This window comes from Macadamia integrifolia, chromosome 12 (genome assembly GCF_013358625.1).
Source record: "Macadamia integrifolia cultivar HAES 741 chromosome 12, SCU_Mint_v3, whole genome shotgun sequence".
NCBI classification, from domain to species: Eukaryota; Viridiplantae; Streptophyta; class Magnoliopsida; order Proteales; family Proteaceae; genus Macadamia; species Macadamia integrifolia.
In genome coordinates, this window is record NC_056568.1 from 26484965 (window position 1) to 26507591 (window position 22627).

At 39.3% G+C, this 22627-nt stretch overlaps 1 protein-coding gene across 7 annotated transcripts; it reads left to right on the forward strand.

The window, feature by feature from the left end:
- Positions 1 to 1005: 1005 nt before the first annotated feature.
- LOC122058409 (glutamyl-tRNA(Gln) amidotransferase subunit A) lies at positions 1006 to 20048 on the forward strand. 7 transcript variants are annotated; one of them, XM_042621083.1, is made up of 15 exons: positions 1006 to 1180; positions 1280 to 1408; positions 1518 to 1719; positions 1925 to 1984; positions 2084 to 2203; positions 2346 to 2570; positions 2672 to 2754; positions 2866 to 2966; positions 3402 to 3525; positions 3618 to 3772; positions 5232 to 5368; positions 5455 to 5625; positions 5800 to 6024; positions 18932 to 19165; positions 19632 to 20048. In XM_042621083.1, the coding sequence occupies exons 3-15, from the start codon at positions 1588 to 1590 to the stop codon at positions 19767 to 19769; spliced, it is 1905 nt and encodes a 634-aa protein (XP_042477017.1). In that variant the 5' UTR covers positions 1006 to 1180; positions 1280 to 1408; positions 1518 to 1587; the 3' UTR covers positions 19770 to 20048. The 7 variants fall into 7 exon arrangements, with proteins under 7 accessions (XP_042477017.1, XP_042477018.1, XP_042477019.1 ...); XM_042621084.1 differs by having other exon boundaries at positions 1280 to 1719; positions 2108 to 2203; XM_042621085.1 differs by having other exon boundaries at positions 1007 to 1180; positions 1280 to 1719; positions 1959 to 1984; positions 2089 to 2203.
- Positions 20049 to 22627: the final 2579 nt, after the last annotated feature.

A 22627-nucleotide genomic window follows, 5' to 3' on the forward strand; every position in this document is an offset into this window, starting at 1 on the left:
TCATCATTCATTGCAGCTCTTGTTTTGCCATGATTATTTTTAATGGATTGTCTTATTCTTCTTCTTTTTCCTTATGAATTTTGTTTTCCTATAAAGTCTTTGGAGCAATCAAAGCATTGGAAAGATTTCACTTTCTCATTGGTTAGGAGTATCATATTCCATTACACTTCATTGAATTTTACAATTCTGGCACACCTACGCACTTCATTATTTGTCGCATGATTGCCAAAATTGTAGCCAACATCCCCCTAATTTAAGATCTTATACCATGATTAGTCTCTTTAAGTAATTAGTCCCCATAGGCTAGGCATGGTCCCATTTATAAATGGTCGAGCATACCGATATTTAATTGGACTACCACTAATCAAGCTAAAAGAACCTTAACTGGTCTATTGAACCGTTTATTTATAATTATCTCTAAACTGGCTTTTAGGGGTTAGCTCTTAGGCAGTTGGTCCTCGTTGGGCAACCATCAGGCTGGATCCTCGCACTAGGAACAATCGAATATTATTCAATCAATAAATGGTTTCTCAAGTTTTCCCGTTCGGGCTAGTCGATGTGGGCTTAGAATTGATACCTTTACACAGCCAATCGTTTATAAATGGGACAATGCCTATCTTATTAGGACTAATTACTCAAACAAGTTGATCACAATGCACAAAGCTCAATCGATTGACACCCATACTTTTTAGAAAAGAACAACCCATTGCATAAAGCTCCCACTATGATAGGGTCTGAGAGGGGCAAATGTACTCAGCCTTACCCCTCATTTTGCAAGAGAGGCTATTTCTAAGTATCTAACATATGACCAAATGGTTGCAATAGAGCAATTTGACCATTCTGCCAGAAAGCTTGCCCTTTATACCCATACTATTTATCAAAATAATAATAATAATAATAATTATTATTATTATTATAATAATAATAATAATTATAATAATAATAATAATAATAATAATAATAATAAATCGTGGAGATGGCTTTCCTTGGTGGTTTGAAAGTCCTTTCTACCCAGGAATAAAAAAATGTAAAAAACCATTGGCTTCCTGCCATATTCGCTCCAGTGCGCTGACCATCTTGGTGGTAATATTTCCTCTGAGGCTTAAAATTCAATTCATATAAAGTCCCCTGCTTTATGAGACTGGTCGGATCTTCTAGCAAGAAGCGAGAGGTGGTGAAGGTGAAAAACCAAACCAATTTGCTTCTGATAAAAAATCTGCATATTTCGCCTGTTGACGCCTTCTATTCTTTCTTTTTTCCTTTTTATTTTTTTTTATAGGTGCTGCTGCTGTTCTTCGATCATATCATGTAGATACCTCAAGAGTAATCAAGACTGGATTAGGCAATGAAAAGAAGACCAACAGTTTGTGCAGACGAAAGGCAGTGAAGACTTCTCAGTGACGAGGAGGTAAATCTGGGAACTGGGTTTCCCTCTTGTGTGTAATCGGTGATGCAGAAGCAGGGGCTCTGCTACTGCTAGATTAACACAAAAGTTATTTGTATTTATATATCGTAAGCATTGGCGGCTCTGTGGAGGTCTTGAGTAGTTGCCCTTTGACGATTGGACACAGCGAACCCACTGCAGCCATGTCTTCCGATGCGTGTTCTGCTACTTGGATACGTGTAGCTTTCTTTGTTTCTTCTTTGGGGTCCTTTGCAGTAATGCAGCAAATTACGAATGATAATTATGGTTCTTCTCTGCTGGAATCTCAGAGAATGGTAACTTCTCTCTCTCTCTCTCTCTCTCTCTCTCCTTTATGAACACCAGGAAAGATTTTTCTGAAATCTGCTAGATAATGATGAGAAAGAGTGAATAGAACTCAAAATTTGTTATCTTTTTTGCTTCAACTTAGTAGAAGGATATATCTATGTTTATATATTCTTAACGTATGTAAGGAAAAAACAATCAAGTGAGTCCTTACAGGAAAATCTGGAAACTATTTTGTCGCACAAGCCAGGTCCATTCCCTTACTCCTGTAACCAGGTAACAATATCTACTCAAAGCTCGAGATTTTCAACAACTGCAATTCCATTTCCGGTTTCTTCTTTGGATGAAATTTACTTTCATGTTCATTCTGATTAGGACAGTGGGCAATGTGGTTCTCAGAATAATACTTCATGCTCAGTAAAAATTAGTGAAGATGCTAAGCTTCTTAGAGATTCATTGAAATTCTTTGATGCCAACTTCTTCAATGATACAAAGGTAATTTGATGAAATTTGTAAAGAATATAACCGATACATTGATTTATTGCCACTGGTTATTGAAAATGTTAAACTTTCCTACAATGGGATCCTAAACTGTTGCCTTTTATTTTTAATTTTTTCCTCCCCTCCTTTTCCATAGGCAGAGGAGATGGCTAAGGGTGCAATAGAGTTAAATATCCCCATTTTCAGAGCCAACCGGAAGTTGGTTGCTTCTCACAATGGCGGGTTGCATGATCCATCTGTCTTAGTTTTCAATCCTGAATGGGGTAGTAAAGAAACACCTGGCCAACGCAAACCATTCAGTTATCCTTCCCTCTCTGGCGTTAAAAGACCTGATGATGATGAAGATATAACTTTCATGAGTGTAAGTCTTTTGTGCTGTTCAAGTATTTAATCACTTCAAGTAGAAAATGATGGTCTGCAGTTGCTTTCAATCCTCATGTTTGGGATAGGATTATGTTTCAGGTTCTTGAGCTGGGACAACTTGTTAAGACTAAGCAAATAACATCACAGGAACTGACTAGGATCTTCCTACAGAGATTAAAGAGGTACACGGTCCAAGCTGTTACATTGGGTTTTTGATCTCTCTCTCTCTCTCTCTCTCTCTCTCTCTACACTATACAGACTTCTGTTGATGATGCATTCTGTGATTCCATTAGGTATGGGCCTGTTCTTGAATCTGTGGTTTCTTATACAGAAGATTTGGCATACAAACAGGCAAAAGAGGCTGATGATTTACTTGACCAGGGAAAATATTTAGGTATCTCCTGCTAATCTAATCAGTTTCCTGTCTTCTTTACTTGTATGTTTTAAATATTATGTCAAGTATCCATTCCAGTTCTCCCTGAACATGTATAGTAACGGCTGCAACTGTGTTATTGTACTTGTGGAAGTCTTTAATCTGATGTTCATGTGCATACTTGCAAAACTTTTAGAATCTTCCAACCCATAAACAAAATTGCTGGATCTTATCAGGGGAACTATTAACAGATGAACCATTTTTTGATTGTCCAGGCATGTTAGGATAGGCATCAGACAGTCTTCTGATATAATTGGAGGACTCAAGCTCATAATATAAAATGACAAATTTCTGATATCAAAATGTTCCATCTATTGGAGGACTTCTCATATAGCATTTTAGCATGTGACCTGTCATCAAGTAATTTACTCAATTTCAAGTTTGAATGTTGTATAGGTCCTCTCCATGGGATTCCATATGGGTTGAAAGACATAATTTCAGTGCCTGGATATAGGACCACATGGGGTTCAACAACTTTTGAGAATCAAAAACTCAACATGAAAGCATGGGTCTATAAAAGGTACAGTCCGGAAATCTTGAACCTTCGGTCAAGAATTTTTTGTCACTCTAAACTTGGTTAGTTTTGATTTTGTTTTTTTTCTTCCTATGCAGACTAAGATCTGCAGGGGCAGTTCTAGTTGCAAAGCTTGTTACTGGGTCACTTGCATATGATGACATATGGTTCGGGGGAAGGACACGAAACCCGTGGAATATTGAAGAATTCTCGACTGGTTCATCAGCTGGGCCTGCTTCCAGTACCTCAGCAGGTTCTTCAGTTAGCTGCACAGTTTGAGATTGTTTCATTTTCTTTGCAGATGATTTTTCCCCATGTTTCTTGGTTCTGCTGTTTATGTTGGGTGGTCGATCTGCAAGTGAATTTTCAACAACATTTTTGTGCACAAAAGACACTTGATTTCTCATGGCAGGAGTGTATATCACAGTTATTGAAGTTTACATGTTTTTACAAATTGGTTGTGTATTAGGTTCAAGTGTTACTGTACCTTATTAGATTAACCTTCTGCCATCAATTTCATGGGGGTATCAGGGTGTTAAATGTTTGGACTCACTGTGCAGTTCTAGCATGAATTGCTTGGTGATGGGTTCACAAGATTCTTCATTTTAATTAACCTGGTTATGACCATAGTTATTAAATTCGGATTCGGGAATTATTTGGATGAAGAATTATTCGGATTAATTCGTTTCATTAATTCAACGAGTCGGTCAAAATATCGGTAAAAAGAGGGGAGATAATAAAATTCGAGTTTGAATTCGGATTCGGGAATTATTCTTTTACAAAAATAAAAAGTGGCCAAAATATTCGAATGTTATTTTTAATATTTGCAATACTTGTTTCATATTATCTATCAACTATCAGATGTACATAACATACAAATGATATAAAAATTAAAATTTTAAATTTTAAAGATAAAAATATTATATTTAGCTCTTTTTGTTTTCTATACTCATTTCCTATTACTCAAATAATTGAATCAGAGAAAGAGAGACTGAGAGGGGAGACTGAGCACAAATTCAGCTAGACCCACGTCACCCACCATGCATGTTCACCTTAAAGACTAGAGAGAGAGTAATGACTGTAAGACTTAGTCAAACCAAAATGGGATGAGAGATTTATTTATTTATATATTTTGTAGAAGTGTGAGAGATTACCTCAGGAAAAATAAACTTTGTTGGTTTCTGTTAAAAAAAGAAGAAAAGTAACATTAGGATAATAAATGCATAATAATCACACTATTTTCTAAAGGCTTATTGACTTATTCAAGATAAAGTTTTTTTTTTTTTTACATGGGACAAAATTCGGTTTGGCCGAATTATTCGTGAATTTTAAAAAAATCTACAAAATTCGAGATTTTTTTATTTGATTCGGATTCAGACCGAATTATTCGTAAAATTCGATAAAATTCTGTTTGGCCGAATTATTCGGAGAATTTAATAACTAGGGTTATGACACACACAGATGGTTGGTCACACGGAACTTAACTTATATATCCATATTTTTTGCTATTTCCAGGAAACTATTGCATGGTTTTATTTGGATCTATTGATAAAAACTAAAGAGGAAGATAAATATTCTTAGTTTTATACTTTATATCATGTATTGCTCATGCAACAACCTTTATAGAGTTATCATGCTTGGATACCTAAAATAGAGATCTTCACATGGAAGGCTTCTCCAACTAATGATTTTTTTTTCGGCTCTTGTTGCAGGACTTGTTCCTTTTGCAATTGGTTCAGAAACAGCTGGCTCTATTACGTACCCTGCTGCACGTTGTGGTGTTACAGCACTACGCCCAACTTTTGGTACTGTTGGTCGATCTGGTGTTATGAGCATCTCAGAAAGCTTGGTAAGTCAAGTGCTCAACTGCATTCTTTTCTACATTCCCTTTTTTGGTTATTTGAAAATATCTGTGGAATCTCTTCTGTTTAACAGGATAAGCTTGGTCCCTTCTGTAGAAGTGCCAGGGATTGTGCAGTTATTCTGGATGCCATTCGAGGCAAAGATCTAGACGATCTCTCCTCTAGAGACATTTCTCTTGGGGACCCCTTTTCTGTTGACATCACCAAGCTCACTGTGGGCTATTTGGAAGATGTGGAGATGGAGGTCTGCTGAGAAGTTTCTTCTACTTATTGTAGTATCAGTACTTACCTTTTTTCAAGCTTATTGTCTTCATAGACTTGATTTCTGCTTCCTCGGAAGGGTTGGAATTCTGGTCTTAAAGTAATGTCCCACTTTTTGATGTGGTTGTTGAAACTCTTCTCTTATTTCTTCAACCAGGTTGTCAATGTTCTTGCCTCAAAGGGTGTTAATGTGGTTCCTTTTAAGCTGAATTACACAGTTGAATCTGTTCAAGGCATCCTGAATATCACAATGGATGTTGATATGTTAGCACATTTTGATGAGTGGCAGAGATCTGGACAGGATGATGTTTATGAAGCTCAAGACCAGTGGCCAGTAGAACTACGTCGTGCTCGCATGATACCAGCAGTAGACTACCTGCAGGTTTGTCTCACACACATCTAATAATCTATAGGTAGAGACTGGTGAAGGCAGAATAAAGTTGTGGAATGGTTGTATATTAATTTAGATAGGTTTTTTTTTATTAGAGTTTCTTCATCAAAATGCAAGGAAAAACAATAGCTCGAAGAATTTGGAAGGAAATCATATATGGCCAAATAATTGAACTATGTAAACCACCTCGTCACTTTACACTGTCCAATTTCATGGATGATTGGTACCATCCAAGTGGTGTCAGACCTAAAGATTCAATGGCTAGGACTGAGGTAGAGGCATGTAAATTTTGATGAGCTAAGGGCTCATAAATTGATCTGTTACTTTGGTAATTCATGTGACAGTTATTGCTACAGTACAGATTACTAGATCTTCAAGGTAAAAATTTCTCTTAATCAGGGCCGGTCAATTTGGAGAGAAAAGGAATGATCACTAGTGGTGCAAGGAGTAGCACACAAATGAAAATAATAATAATAATAATAATAATAATAATAATAATAAATATATATGGCTAAAGGTTGTATGCACAAGCGTGCATGATGCACGACCATGCACACAACCGTTGGATGAGGGGATGTGGGTTTACAATGCACCCTCTTCACCTCGATCTGACGATTGTATGCAGGTGCACAACCGTGCACAAAACCTCATCCCATAAAATAGAGAACATTTTGATATTTTTCTGGTGGGACACAAGATGATGGGCTGTTTCAACTCTATAATTGTTGTGCAATTGCAATAAATATGATTATGTATGGAGGCCTAGGCACAAGCTTGGAAGGCTGATGCTGTTAAGATTGTCCAATCGGGCCTCCGAAGACTTTATTTTAGCCGATGATTGGGTTCTATGGATCTTGGGCTTCTTATTTTGGGGGTTTTTTGATGTAGTTTGAGCCTTTTTAATAAGCCCATATTTGGGGCCTTAATTCTGTATATGAAATTGAGTAAATAGAAAAGATTGTGTGGATCCATTTTCTGTTAAGTTTAGTCTAGAAAGAGTCCTATTTTGTTAAATATTTTATGTCAGTAGTTTATATTGTTTGGAGTCTTCCATAGCAAGTATTTGGTCAGTTTAGGTTAGTTTTGTTTAGGTAAAGGGATAGTTGTGTATTTAGTTTAGGAGTGGTCAGTTTATTTTGGTCTCTATAAATGGGGTTGTAATGCTGCGTGGATTTCTGGAATTTTGGAATGAAAACTTCGTTTGATTACCTGATATTGAGGTCGTTGCCTCTCTCTATGCCTTCTCTCCCTTCTTTTTTCAAAGTAGATCAATCTCATCTCTTTTCCCTCTCATTCCATTAATCTGATTTCTTCCATGGTTCGAGGTCTCAATCTCGACACAGGTTTCACTGGTAAAAAATACCGAGAGATCTGGTATTTTTTGGCTTAGTCAACAAACTCAGGCTGCTTTTCAGTCTGATGAGTTTGTCCTTCAACAATTTCATTGCCTGGCTGGCCAGCCCCAGCCTATGATAGTTGAGTATAGCTGCTTTTTGGCTTTCGAGAACTAGCCATACTAGTTGTGTCCTGGTTGGTTTCGGTGGCCATATGGGTTTCTTAGCCCCTGAAACTAGTCAATTAGCCTTTTTTAGGCCTTCTAAACACATTGGAGACCTCAAATTTTTATTTTATTTTTTAAATCAAACCCAAAATGATACTTTGACTTCTGACCCTAGTAGGTAGTCTTTGGATCCTTCACCTTAGGCTATTCCACAATCCACAAAACATCTAATACTTTTAGAAGTTGGAACACATATAATCATTGATAATTACTTAATTGTTTAATAAGTCACATGCACTGAAATGACTGAAAATGACATAAGTTACATAACTACATGAGTACCTAAAACTGTTATTGAGAAAAAAAGGATCTCTAAAGGTTGATGATGAAGTGATAATATTCAATCTCCAAGTGTTGAAGTTGTTAATTTCCAATGTACAGGAGAGATTTGGAAAGAAAAGCCACCAAAAGCTCACTTTTTCTTCACATAAGTACGAGAGAGGTGAGAGCAGTTGAGTTGAGATCGAAATTATGTATATACCTCATATTACTTGGTCTAACTCGATTGAGTCAAGTTGAGACCAACATATTCACTGAGATCTCGAGATCTCTGTCGAGAAATTGTGCACTTTTCATATTGCATGTGCTCACATTTCAACAAGCGAAATAGAGATCTCACAGGGATCTTGAACCATGATTTCTTCCCTTAACAACACAGTTGCTTCCTTATCTCATATCCAATCACAGATTTGAACATTGGGCTTGCTTTCATCTAAGAAATGAGATCCATGATCTAGATTTTCAGATTGCGTTAAAAACCTACAAGGGGCAAGTGGCAGTCCTATAAACCATAGTTCAGAACAGCGCTAATCCCGATACTGGACAGGTCCGATAGGGGCATACTTGTCCTATCGGACATGCTTTGCTCCTATTAGGGTTTGGTTATGTATTCTAGGGGGTATACTTATAATCTCTCACCATATTTTTAATATATATTCTGTCTAAGAGACCTGCGATCAGCTATTCTGGACTGATCGCAGGCTGCTCTGTTCTCTGGACTGCTATCGGTCTCTCATTCTTCTCTTTTCTGGTTTCTGATTTTGGTTACAAGGTTTAATATTGCAACTTGGTATCAGAGCAGGTCTAAATCAAAACGATTGGCTAAGCACAAACAATCCCTGCTGATTTCGACCTAGTGGTATTCTTTTTCTGGTGTGCCTCTTTGCTGCATCTATTACCTGGTTTGACCTAGTTATCATGATATAAGTAAAACTAGGTCCTTCCTTTATTACTACTTGCTACGTATGTGTACTGGTTGAGGTCGAGGCTTCTCCCTCCCTGTTTTTTATGGCTGCTGCCACTGTTTGTGGGCTTATTTGCTGTTGATATTAAAGTGCTGCTCTCCGCTGTTGTGCCTCCCTATGCGGCTAGTATTTTGAAGTTGACTTGTCCCTTTTCTCAGGCAGAATCGACCCTACACAGCAGCGCCCATCCTTAAGAAAATAAATTTTTTGTTTTTCGGCTCTGTGCTGTGTTAGTACTGCACTGGCTGCTGGTTTTCAGATTTGAAGATCTTCATGGCTGAGACCAAAGACATGACTACTCCTACTACTACCACCCCTACTACTGCCTCTTCTACCTCGGACAACATTAATGTCCAGATTACCTCCGTCAAGCTCAAAGGTAATTTCAACTACCTCCCGTGGGCTCAATCGGTAAAGGTGTTTCTGATGGCCAAGGGAAAACTCAAGTATACCACTTCTGATCCACCTTTATCTTCTGATACTGGCTATGATGATTGGCTGAAGGAGAATGCTCTTATTTTAATTTGATTATGGAACAGTATGGAACCTAATGTAGCTGCCAATGTCATGTTCCATTCTACTGCAAAGGGAGTATGGGATGATTTGCGTGAAACATACTCTCAGGAAAAGAATATGACAAGAATTTATGATATTTATGAGAAACTGTTTTAGTTTCGCCAGTCTGACAAATCTCTTTCAGAGTATTACAGTACATTCAGGGGAATGGTGGAAGAACTCAATGTTTTCCAGCCCTTGACCACTGATATTGACAAGCTGAAGGCTCAACGTAATGAATTTTTTGTCTCCAAGTTCTTGGCTGGTCTGAATAACGATCTGAAGGCCGTGAAGGGTCAATTACTTGCGGGTGACACGATTCGTACTTTGAATGATGCCTATTCCAGGTTGCAGCGTATCACCTCCTCCACCTAGCCTGATCAGTCTTCCAAAGACAACTCTGCTTTTGTTGCTAACCGTGGCCATGGTCGCGGTCGCGGTCGCGGTCGTGGGGGAGGACGTGGCTTTGCAGGTAGAGGTTCTACTGGGCAAACATCTGATCGTGTTGCTCGACAATACACATACTGTGGGAAGCCTAATCATACGATTGAGACTTGTTGGGCAAAGCATGGCAAACCAGAATGGGTAACCCAATTGGCCAATCGTGCAATGTCGGATGATGGTACTGACACAGTGTCTCCGGTTGCTACTAAGCCTACACCTTCTTCAGAAGATTCCTCTACTAGTCTGCGCGATGACATCAATCAGTAGCTTCAGCGATTACACACTCTTAAGGCATCCTCTAATACATCCAATGGTGCGTCTACATCCGCTGCTACCCTAGCCCACACAGGTACCTTAGCTCTTCACTACATCTAGCCCCTAGATCATTGATTCAGGTGCTTCTGCCTATATGACCAGTAAGTCGTCACTTTTTAAGAATTTTTCTACTAGTTCTAGTTCGAAATCTGTGATTCTTGCTAATGGTGCTTCAACACCGGTTCTAGGTCATGGTTCTATTTCACCTACCCCATCCGTAAACCTATCCTCTGTCTTACATGTTCCTCAATTTCTCTCAAGTCTTTTCTCGATGAGTCAATTAACTAATTCGTTAAATTGTTCAGTAACATTCTTTCCTTCTTACTGTGTCTTTCAGGACCTTCATACGAGGAAGACGATTGGTGGAGGGCGTGAAAAGAATGGATTATATTATCTCAACAGTGGCTGTCCTACCTCTTCTGTTGTTGCTACTGCTGTGGGAGACATTACTCCCTTCCAATGGCATTGTCGTTTAGGTCATTTATCGCTTTCTAGGTTACAACTTTTATTTCCTAGTTTTAAGTCTGCTCCTAGGTTAGAGTGTGAGGCTTGTGAGTTGGAAAAATATCATCCTGTGTCTTTCCCATCTCGCTCTGTGACTCGTAGACCGTTTTTATTTTCTTTAGTCCACTCTAATGTATGGGGCCTTGCAGAGTCAGTAATAGATTTGGGTTTCGGTATTTTGTGACATTTGTGGATGATCATTCCCGCCTTACATGGCTTACTTTTATTTCCTAGTTTTAAGTCTGCTCCTAGGTTAGAGTGTGAGGCTTGTAAGTTGGAAAAATATCATCCTGTGTCTTTCCCATCTCGCTCTGTGACTCGTAGACCGTTTTTATTTTCTTTAGTCCACTCTAATGTATGGGGCCTTGCAGAGTCAGTAATAGATTTGGGTTTCGGTATTTTGTGACATTTGTGGATGATCATTCCTGCCTTACATGGCTTTACATGTTAAAGGACAGGTCTGAATTTTTATATGTATTCAAAAAATTCTATAATGAAATAAAGGCTCAGTTTGGCATTCCTATTAAAATCTTTCGTTCTGATAATGCTTTAGAATATGCTTAAACTGATATTTCTGATTTTTGTAATGCTCACGAGATGATCCACCAAACTAGTTGTGCCTATACTCCACAGCAAAATGGAGTAGCAGAGTGCAAGAATCGGCACCTCCTTGAGGTTGCCCGAGCCATGATGTTACATATGCATGTCCCTAAGCATTTTTGATGTGATGGAGTCTTAACTGCCTGTCATTTGATTAACCGCATGCCATCATCTGTTTTGTCTGATAAATCTCCTTTCTCTGTTATGTATCCTAATTTATCGAGTTTTCCCGTTCCTCGGGTTTTTGGGTGTGTTTTGTTCATAATTTGCACATGCAAGTTGATAAGTTGTCTCCTAGATCTACTAAATACATATTTTTGGGTTATTCTCGTACTCAGAAAGGGTATAAGTGTTATGACCCTACCAGTCATAGGAACTTTGTTAGTGCCAACGTGACCTTTGAAGGTACGCCTTTCTACCTTCCTCTTATGCCCTCATCCAGTGTAGAGTGGTCTTTTCCCCTCTCCTCCACCTATACCCTCACTTATACCCTTCCCTGATGCTCCTAGTGCTAGTGACTCCCCTCCTCTATAGGTTTATCAGCGCAGGAAGAAGATTGGACAGCCACGTGGCGAGGTAATTACTCTAGATGCTTCACTTCTGCCACTGTTGCCTTCCTCTGGTGAAATTTTTTTCCCCCTCTGATGACTTACCAATTGCACACAGGAAAAATACACGTTCTTGCACTCAAAAATCTATGGTTGTGTACCCTATTGATAATTTTGTGTCTTTATCTCATCTTCCCTCTCCTATCCATGGTCTTGCCCTATCTCTTTCCACTAACCCTATACCTCGTACCTATAATGAGGCCCTACGTCTCCCTGGATGGAAGGCTGCCTTGGATGTAGAAATGGATGCTCTCGTGAGTCGTGGTACCTGGAGTCTAGTAGATTTACCTCCTGGTAAGGATCTGGTGAAGTGTCGTTGGGTGTACACCTTTAAGTATCATGCAGATGGCTCTGTTGAGGGGTTGAAGGCCCGTCTGGTTGCTAAGGGATATACTCAGACCTATGGTGTTGTACTTTGAGACCTTCTCCCCAGTTGCCAGACTGAATTCTGTTCATCTTCTTATTTCTCTTGCTATTAACTTTGATTGGCCTTTATTTCAGTTGGACATTAATAATGCTTTCTTGTATGGGGATCTATAGGAAGTGGTATATATGGAGCAACCTCATGGGTATGTTGCTTAGGGGGAGGGTATAGGTCGTGTGTGTCGCTTACACAAGGCTATCTATGGGCTCAAACAGTCTCCTCGGGCATGGTTTGACAAGTTCAGTGCTACCATAGTTACTTATGGTTTTTCTCAGTGTTATTCTGATCACTCGGTGTTTGTTCGTCGCAGAGGTGATAAGCTGGTTGTGTTGGTAGTATATATTGATGACATTATTCTGACCGGTAATGAACTAATGATGAGGCAAGAATTTCTGAGGTAAAGATCATCTCTAGCATCATTTTCAGGCAAGGGATCTAGGCCAACTTCATTATTTACTTGGGATTGAGGTAATCCGCTACAAGAAAGGGATCAGTCAGTCTTAAAGGAAGTATGTGGTGGATCTTCTATCTGATACTAGGATGCTCGCATCTAGACCCGTTGATATTCCTATGGACCCTCCCCAAAAGTTTGGTGTGGATGATGATGAAACCCTCCAAGATGTGCATCAGTACAGGAGCTTAATTGGCAAGTTGATTTATCTCACTGTGACTCGCCCCGACATTTCCTATGTCGTGGGAGTTCTTAGTCAGTTCATGCAGTTTCCTCAAAAAGCACATTGGGATGTTGCCGTTCGTGTTCTTCGATATTTGAAGGGTGCTCCTGGATAAGGTTTGATTTATCGTCCTAATCGGCATATGGATCTAGCAGGTTATTCTGATGTTGATTGGGCTGGCTCTGTAAGTTATCGGCGATCTACTACTGGATACTGTACATTTGTTGGAGGTAATCTTATTACGTGGCGTAGCAAAAAGCAGACTACTATTGTCCTGTCCAGTGCAAAAGTAGAGTACAGAGGTATGACTCATATCACGGTTGAGTTGATGTGGTTGTGGTTGTTACTCTTGGAGTTGGGATTTCCAATGAATAAGCCTATGAAGATGTATTGCGACAACCAGGCTGCAGTTTACATTGCTAGTAACCCGGTCTTCCATGAGAGGACCAAACACATAGAAGTGGACTACCATTTTGTTCGTGGTGCTGTTCTAAAGAAGCTGATTGAGACTACATTTGTTCCTTCGACGGATCAGTTAGCTGACATGTTTACTAAGTCTTTTTTTGCTCCTAGTTTTTGCAATGGTTGTACCAAGCTAAGCATGGGTGATGTGTATGCTTCAGCTTGAGGGGGAGTGTTGAATCTATCGTTGTTTCAAAACAACGCTAATCCCTTATTGGGATTAACGCCATTTGGACAGGTCCGATAGGGCACACTTGTCCTATCGGACCTTCTTTGCTCCATTAGGGTTTGGTTATGTATTCTAGGGGGTATACTTGTAATCTCTCACCATATTTTTAATATATACTGTCTAAGAGACTGCGATCAGTTATTCTGGACTGATCGTAGGCTGCTCTGTTCTTTGGACTGCTGTCGGTCTCTCTTTCTTCTCTTCTTCTTCTCTTTTCTGGTTTCTGATTTTTGTTACAAGGTTTAATATTGCAACATTAACATTATGAAAACTTGTTGGTTGCCATTATTTATTTATTTATTTATTTTTATTTATATGTGATGCTGCTAAGGTACCGTTTGACAACGCTCCCAGAAAAGCATTTCTGCATTTTCTTATTCCTAAAAGCGGAGAAGTAGGGTAAAATACTTTTGGTAAAAGTGTTTTGTTTCAACTATTTTTAGAATTAGAAATTGAAATTTGTAACACCCCGACCTATTAACCTTGCTCAATATTGTCCTCTTTAGCCCATAGGCCTCAAGGCTTTAAAACGCGTTGTACCATGTTAAGGAGGCTAGAGGTTATTAACTAGCCCAGTAATCTCTCCCTAGGAAATGTGGGACTAAAGTTTGCACACCCTCACCGATCTTCCAAACCCCCTGGTTTTGGCCGTATTCTTGGTGGGGACACCTCACCGATCTCTCAGGTGGGTCCGGTACTTGCTGTATTCTTGGGTCTCACAAACTTTTCCCCTTTCGGCATAGTGTCCCAGTTGTGGCCGCACACACTGTTGGGGTCTGCTCTGATACCATTTGTAACACCTCAGCCCTATTAACCTTGTATAATATTATCCTCTTTGGCCTATGGGCCTCAAGGCTTTAAAACGCGTTGTGCCATGTTAAGGAGGCTAGAGGTTATTAACTAGTCCAGAAATTTCACCCTAGGCGATGTGAGACTAAAGTTTACACATCCTCACCAATCTTCCAAACCCCCTGGTACTTGTCGTATTCTTGGTGGGGACACCTCACCGATCTTCTAGGCGGGTCCGATACTTGCCGTATTCTTGAGTCTTACAAACTTCCCCTCATTTGGCATAGCGTCCCCGCTGTGGGCCCACACACTATCAAGGTCTGCTCTGATATCATTTGTAACACCTCGGCCCCATTAACCTTGCGCAATATTGTCCTCTTTGGCCCATAGGCCTCAAGGCTTTAAAACGCTTTGTGTCATGTTAAGGAGGCTAGAGATTATTAACTAGCCCAGTAATCTCTCCCTGGGAGACGTGGGACTAAAATTGGCACACCCTCACCGATCTCCCAAACCCCCTGGTACTGGCCGTTTTATTGAGTCTCACAAATGGTATCAGAGCAGAAAAGGGGGAAGTTTGTAAGACTTAAGAGTACGGCAAGTACCGAACCCACCTGGGAGATCGGTGAGGTATCCCCACCAAGAATACGGTAAGCACCAGGGGGTTTGGAAGATCGATGAGGGTGTGCAAACTTTAGTCCCACATCACCCAGGGAGAGATTTTTGGACTAGTTAATAACCTCTAGCCTCCTTAAATTGCCACAACGCGTTTTAAAGCATTGAGGCCCATGGGCCAAAGAGGACAATATTATGCAAGGTTAATGGGGCCGGGGTGTTACAAATTTCTATCAATTTATGGTACAAGAAACGAACAAGTCGAACTTGTTTCGTTGTTTCCAGAAGCGACCGTTCAACCTCATTATTACATCAAGCCCGATAAAAAAAAAGCTTTTTATTTATCCCAGGCTGAACTGCATGATTGTGAAGAAAACGTACTCCTCTGCTATTTCAAGCGTTTGTAATCCTTCATCGATTTTTCTTAGGCACAACTCATGAAGCCAAAGGAGCTCTCGTGAACCTCATCAGTCACTTCCATAGTTGGAGAGATTTGTTCATGGTGTTGCAAATCCTATGTCATGTGAGTTGTACAATAACCCTTGGTAAGTCTACAAAAGAGTCATAATCAATCTTCTCTTCTACCTCAGATTTGTGTTCCACAAGCTTCAGGCGACTTCAGTGAGTGTAGAGCAAGCAAGAATCGTGCTTGGTTTTGCCTTCCCTTTCGCTTCTCTCCATTGATCTACAAGGTAGGGTTGCAATTGTTCGACCTAATTACTGAAACCTTAAATATCCCCTATCGGAAAGCTTGGATTGGTTGTTGATTCATTGTTTGTTCTTACATCCTATTTTGCAAGATTTAGAAAACAAGATTTCTAGCGGTTTGCTGGGTACGCTTACCTTCAAACTGCTCTGTTACCCTTCGGTCGTTTGTTTTAAGAACAGTAAGGGGATTTTAACCCTTCCCTAAATTTTAGCCATAATGCATGAGTATATTTCCCTTTTTGAGACGAACAGTGTTCAATCAGTATAAAAGTGGTTGTTATTTCCTCCTCTGATCCCAATTCGGTTTTGAATTGATTAGGATTTGGGCAATATTCCCAAATTTTCAAACAGGAATGTGTGTGAAAAACGTTTCAAGAAACAAGGTTTATCAAACACCTAAAAATCCGTTTCTGTTCTCAAAAACGTGAATTTATGTTTGTGGTATTTCTGGACACAGAAATGGCAGAAACGTTGTCAAACGGTACCTAAGTGTGATCTATGGATTCATGGACATCTCTATTTGGAGCTTGATTGACACTCTAGGAGGCTTAAGCATAGAGTGGTATTCATGGGGAGCGGTTGCATGCACCGTATGGCACAGGGACAACCGGTTCAGACTATAGCCATTATAGCCAGTTTGGACATCCACAGGCCAACTCTTTCCCCTCTACCTCTGAGTATGAGGGTCAGTCACACTCCCACATTGGATTAATTTTTGTGGATAACATCTTTGGGGTTCCAGCCCCCCCAGCCATACATGCCGGTGCAGGTTCCTGTCTGTCAAGGACCAACCAGCAACTGTGGATCTTGTTCCAGCTCATTTAGTTTCATAGATATCTACCCAAGGATTGGGTATCTCCATTATGTTGGTGATGATGTTTATAGGGCTGTTGTGACAAACTTTGAGTATTACTTCCGTCATACTATGATATGGCCAGCCTTTGTGATTCAATCAGAGCAAAACATGCTTCGACATCAGCATCAACAATGTGGAGGTTGTGATGATATGGCCCGGCACTTACTTCAGTAGTAAGAGTCTAGGTCCCTAGGATGGAGTCTAAATGTCTAGTTGTCTACTATATTAGTATATCTATGTTAGTTATTACTAATATGTACTTTATGCAAGTATGTTGTTACTTGTTATGTTGCTTATCTTATGTCATTTCAAATTTCCAATGTATGTGTCTCATCAATTATCAATAATAATTAGAAATGATGTCTTTTATATTCTAATGATTATGTTGTGTCAGAATGATGATTGTGGAAGGTGGATTGAGGAATATATCATACTAGATGAAGGGTCCGAAGAGTCGCCGACTACTTACATACTGTACAAAGTCAAAGTATCATTTTGAGTTTGATTTCTAAAAAAATGATGTTTCCATTGTGTTTAGAATGCCTAAAATAGGGTAAATACACAGTTTCCGAGGCTACAAAGGCCATATGCCCACCGAAAACCAATCAGCAAATTAAACACAAAAAAAATACAAGAGCTCGCCAGATCTCGTCTTTATGGGATAGCAAGATGGGTGGCGAGAGTGAGATCTTAAACCTTGCTATAAACTGAAATAAGAAATGAATAATTATATTATAGGTTGGGTCTTTTTTTCCTCTTAGGTTTCATTATAATGGATACATGCCTGATTTATAAACCCATAAAGGAGGGGTGAAGTTAGTCCACGAGATTAGTAGTTAAAATTAGGTGTTTGAATTAGATTAAGATACTTACCACTACAATTTATATTTTCAGAGCTATATATAAGTGTACACCCTGCCATCATTTAACATGATTTGATAAAATAAATTGAAAATTTTTTATGAGTTTTCTTAGCTGTTGAGCTCTATATAGGGGTTGAAGTCTCCTCTCCTGACAATTTGCTTCTATCTTCTTTTTCTTCTAGTTCTAATCATCTCTTCTCAGGTGTCATCTTCTCTCATCCCTTTTTCTATTCTTCTTATATTTCTCCTTCTAACTTCTTATCTATTCTCATTCGCTCTTGGCAGATACCCTGTATATACTGTCAATCTGATTGTTGGATCTGGCTTGCCTAATTTCTCTTATCATACCTTTATTCTGTCCCAATTTTGTCTATTAATTCTACATCGACCTTGGAATGTTAAGCAGTTTTGGCTCTAGATTCTTTGTAGAACCCTGAAACTGCCAAAGGGCCATTATCCAGTACTGGTCCTGCCTCTGTAGGGTTGTGGGAGGCGTGAGTTTGGAGAATGATCCTAACCTTCGGCCTTTTTTTTTGCACCAATTGGCTGCTCTCAAGACTCGAACCTTGGCATTTTCCCTGTCAACTTGAACACTACAACAAGCATACCCTTCTGATCCTCATATAGCCTTTTATATACAATTTTCTGTTGTAATCTACCAAACCAATCAAATAGATGAAAAGGATAATGCTGAGGAAGACGAAACACTGTGGCCCCTTTTACGTGACTGGATGCCCATCTGGGGCTCATATTCGAATGGGTTTTTTTATAGTTAGGCCCCAAGGAGATTTGAACTCATGACCTTTACTTTTGAAGTATTCGCCTTTGCCAACTGAGCAACCACCTTTGGGTACAGACAGAATATTATCCTTGGAAGCCTATCCTGGAAATCATACTTCCCAAATATAACATCAGCAATCCCTTTTCCTGCTTCAATCACTGAAGCCAAGCAGCCAACAATGCCTTCATCATGTCCTCATAAGGCTCTATCACCATGGGTCGACCTGAAAGGATGATGACCAGGCATTTCACCTCCTTGCACAGTCTTGAATGTCTCCTCTCCATCCAGTCCTAGCATGAGATTTTTGCCATCACCCCCGGTCTCTGCATACGGGATCTCACAGATGACCACAATCATGTGAGAGCAATCCCAGATCTCATAAACAAATCGCTTGTTGGGGTTCTCTTGATGCAGGATCCTGGTCTGATATTCCAATTCGGTAGTGGGAAGTAAGAACTATTTCCAGCAGGCTTTAAGTTAAACCACCACTGCATTAATAGATTATATCATCACTGATTTAAAAAGGTTAAGGTCCTCTCTGGTCCTCTCTCCATGTTGCAACTTTTATTTTTTGGTAAACACCATGTTGCAACTATTCATGCAGAAAAGAGGAAAGAAGCAAAGGGAATTTAATAGTTATTGCCTATGTTGGTTGTAAAATGTCCACAGGCACAAAGAGCACGAGGAAAACTGATTCAGGAAATTCATGAGAGCTTCACCGTTGATGCATTCATTGGTAATGCAACTGATTGGGAGAGAGTTTGCATGGGAAATCTTGTGGGTATGCCCGTCATTGTTGTACCGACAGGATTAAAGAGCATTGAGAACCCACCTCCAGGTGGTACTCGACGTAGAACCACTATCACCACTGGGATATATGCTCCCCCTTCTCAGGACCACATTGTAAGTTGCCACTGCTCTATTTCTATTTTTGTACACGCTACTAAATGGTTCCAGGAATATGCTACCTGTTTGGTACTGGGTAGTTGCGAAGAAGCCCTTTATATGTGCAAATCTCCTTTTTTAGTTGTATATAGCATTGGTCTCCACAGATATGAATTCTTGCAGTGAAGCTAACAGTGTGTGGCAGAGCATGTCATGGTTCCTGCTTACTAATACCTTATCTAAGTTCAAGTGATGACCAAGTCTTTGAGATTCACTTGTGCAAGCTTTCGTTAGCACAAGTGCACAACACACGTATTGGATGTGGAGACATTCTGACATATCATCTCCTATCCAGTGTCCCTATATTGCTTTCCCCCAGCATTTGGCATCGCACAACTTCATGTCACACTGTATTATCTCTTGGACGATGTCATGCTGCAGTTTATTGTGATTTGTTGGTTTAATTCTGTTTCCATTTGTGCAGGCTCTAGCATTGGGCATGGCTTACCAATCTGTCACTGATCACCACAAAAAGCGCCCACCAATTGATGATCTTGGGCCAAATGATTTGATTCCAGATCCTCCTAGAGTTATCCACCCTCATGTCTGGGGTCATGATTAAGAGATTCATATCAACCACTTTCATCATGTACTACAATGGCAGCAGGTTCTTTATGTCTTTCAAGACATCCATATGTTGCATCGCTTTTTTGCCCCCCCCCCCTTCTTTCTGTTTAGCTATTTGTTTTCAAGAATAAACTGCTCAGCTTTCTATACTACTGGGTTAGAACTAAAATTGTATTGGAAGATCTGACACCATTAAACTCTCTTATTTGTTGCATTTGATGGATCTTTCAATATGGTTTCAGTTATAACCAAGATTATTTTTTGGAGTGCAAAATCTTGACTTTTCCTAATTTGATTTACGGCTTTACAAATTGAAAGAGAAATTTCCAAAATCATTTATAATATATGATCTGTAATTCTGTGACACCCAAAAGGAAATATGGCGATTTGTGCTCTTACTATTACTGTTCTTATCATTGTAGTTCCAGAGAAAGGTTCTTGAAAAACTTGGTATTCACTGAAATAGGATTCTTAGACTGGAAATGAAAATATAAGGGTGGAAGTAGCCATTACCTGGCATAAATTGTATTTCAGTTACATTAACAGCAAAGAACAAAGTACTGGATCCGATGTAGTTGAGATCATGAGGCTTTGTTGAGCTAAATTTATAAGTCTTAACAGCAGGGAACAATATAACTTCTTATGCTAGTATGATAATATATGATGAGGCCTTCTTATGGTGCATGCATAGATTGAAATCAAGTACGAGGGCAGGACACGATCGAAGAAGAGATCAGTAGGCTTCTTATATCATCTTGAATCATGATCAATTAGTCATTGATGTAAAAATTAAACCAATTTAGTTTTATTGAAGTGATGATGTACTAGTGATTGACAAACAATCGCCAATAGTAAGTACAATAAATTCTTTCTGGTGTTTATGCAAAAGATGATGATGAAACAACAGAACAATCATATAAGTTAAGACAAGCTAGAAATCGATGAAATTTCTTGCTGGCCGGCTCCTTCAGTAACTTGTCAATTTAACTTCCAGCTCCCAGCCCTTGGAAGTAGGAAGAAGAAACTGGAGAAGAATGCTTGAGAAGATTGAACTTGAAGTAAAAAGTCAGTAGTAGCAGAGGAGTAGCAGTGGCTTGAGTATTAGAATTTTCGGTTTTGATGGAACTTGGAGATGAAGGCAGAGGCTTTGGAATTGATATCAGGTTCTGCAACCCAACCCCAGTGGTCTTCATTGCTGGGGCGTATCCGTCGACCACCACTCATTGATTCATCCGCAGATGCGTAGTCATAGTAGTCTGAACCCCCACACTGGAATATGTTGAATATCGAAAACAAGCATGATGGCGATGCCTTCTTCGCTCCCATATTTGCCTTCTACTTCTATATAGCAGAGTCCCTGGCCACTCCCAGTAACTACCAGTTCTTGCTAGCTACCACCTTCCAAGTCCCCCCAACTTACTCAAATATTCCCAAGACTACAAAGCGTAAACACCTCTCTGTGTCTGTGTGTGTTCTATTCCCAGTTGCTGCTGGTTGTTGGGTTCCAATGGCATCCTTGATATGCATTATATAAAGAGTGGTAGGAGTAGCTGCAGGGGAAGCAGCCTTGTAGTGGGAGGAAACCAGCAACCCTTGGCTGTCCCAAGCTGCTTTATGATTAAAAAATAACCATAATCGATTACATTTTAATTAATAATGGCTAATACTATCACTGTAAAGTCCCCCCACTGTAAGGTCTTGCCAGGATGTAAAAGGCCAACCTACGGTTGATTTTGAATCTTTTCATCTTAGACTACTTGCTTTTAGAGTTTGTAATATAATTGGCTCTACCTTAACTCTGAAGCAATTAAAACCCTTAACTCCGAAGCAATACCACCACTTCAATTGGAGTGTAAAACAAAAAAAAAAAAATGGCACCCAAAAGAAGGAAGCTTCATGGTGACTTCTACTTTATGACCTGATAGTCATTTTTGAAGTAATGGCTAGTTGGTCATCATAATCGAGCATTAGCTTTCAACAAGGTTGCAGGAACCTTCCTGCTACCTGGGTTCACAAATTCCCTTCATAGGTTTTTGTATTTTCCAAGATATCCTTTGAGATTCTATTTCTTTGGCTGTGAGACCTATAGCAAGAAAATTCCAACAATTAACAACAAAATTTCATCCGGATTCTTTCTTGTTGGGAAAATTCCAACAATTGAGTAACCAATAAATAAGTGAGCTATTACTAGCTTCAGCCCAACAGCCTCATTATTATTATTATTATTATTATTTTATGTTTTTTTATGAAATAAAAAAATGATTAAATTAACATTTTTTTTTTCTTTTTGGGTAAGATTAAATTAACAGATTTAATATATCAATATCCGGATGAGAAGTGTTCATGTTGACTAAATTTTTCATAACCTTATGGGCTAGACAAATCATGAGAAGTACCACGTCATTGCTAACCTGATCCAAAAAGGGGTTAGAGGTAATATGTTCAAAAACAAAAAGGGTATGCTCAAAAGCCACAGGGTGGTACTACTTCCGGAATGAGTTCTGCAATTTCATTAGCATTACTCCAAATTTTCACTAACGTGCCATCCCTCCAATCTTGCCTGCTCATCCAAGATATAACAGCCTCATTGTTGAACGAGGAAATTTTGGGGTTCAATAAGACCCCATTTCATTCCCCCACCCCTCCCCACATGCTTAATTGGTATGATTTTTCTTTCTTAGGGTGAGGATTCAAATGTAGAAAGGAATCTACATATCAAACAATGGTGTTATGGAGTTAATATCATCAACATGGTGCCTACATAGTCATAGTACGAGGGACAAAATATGAAGAACCACATGTAAATGGGAAATAATACTATGACTCTTTTCCTTCATAATTTATAACTATTCT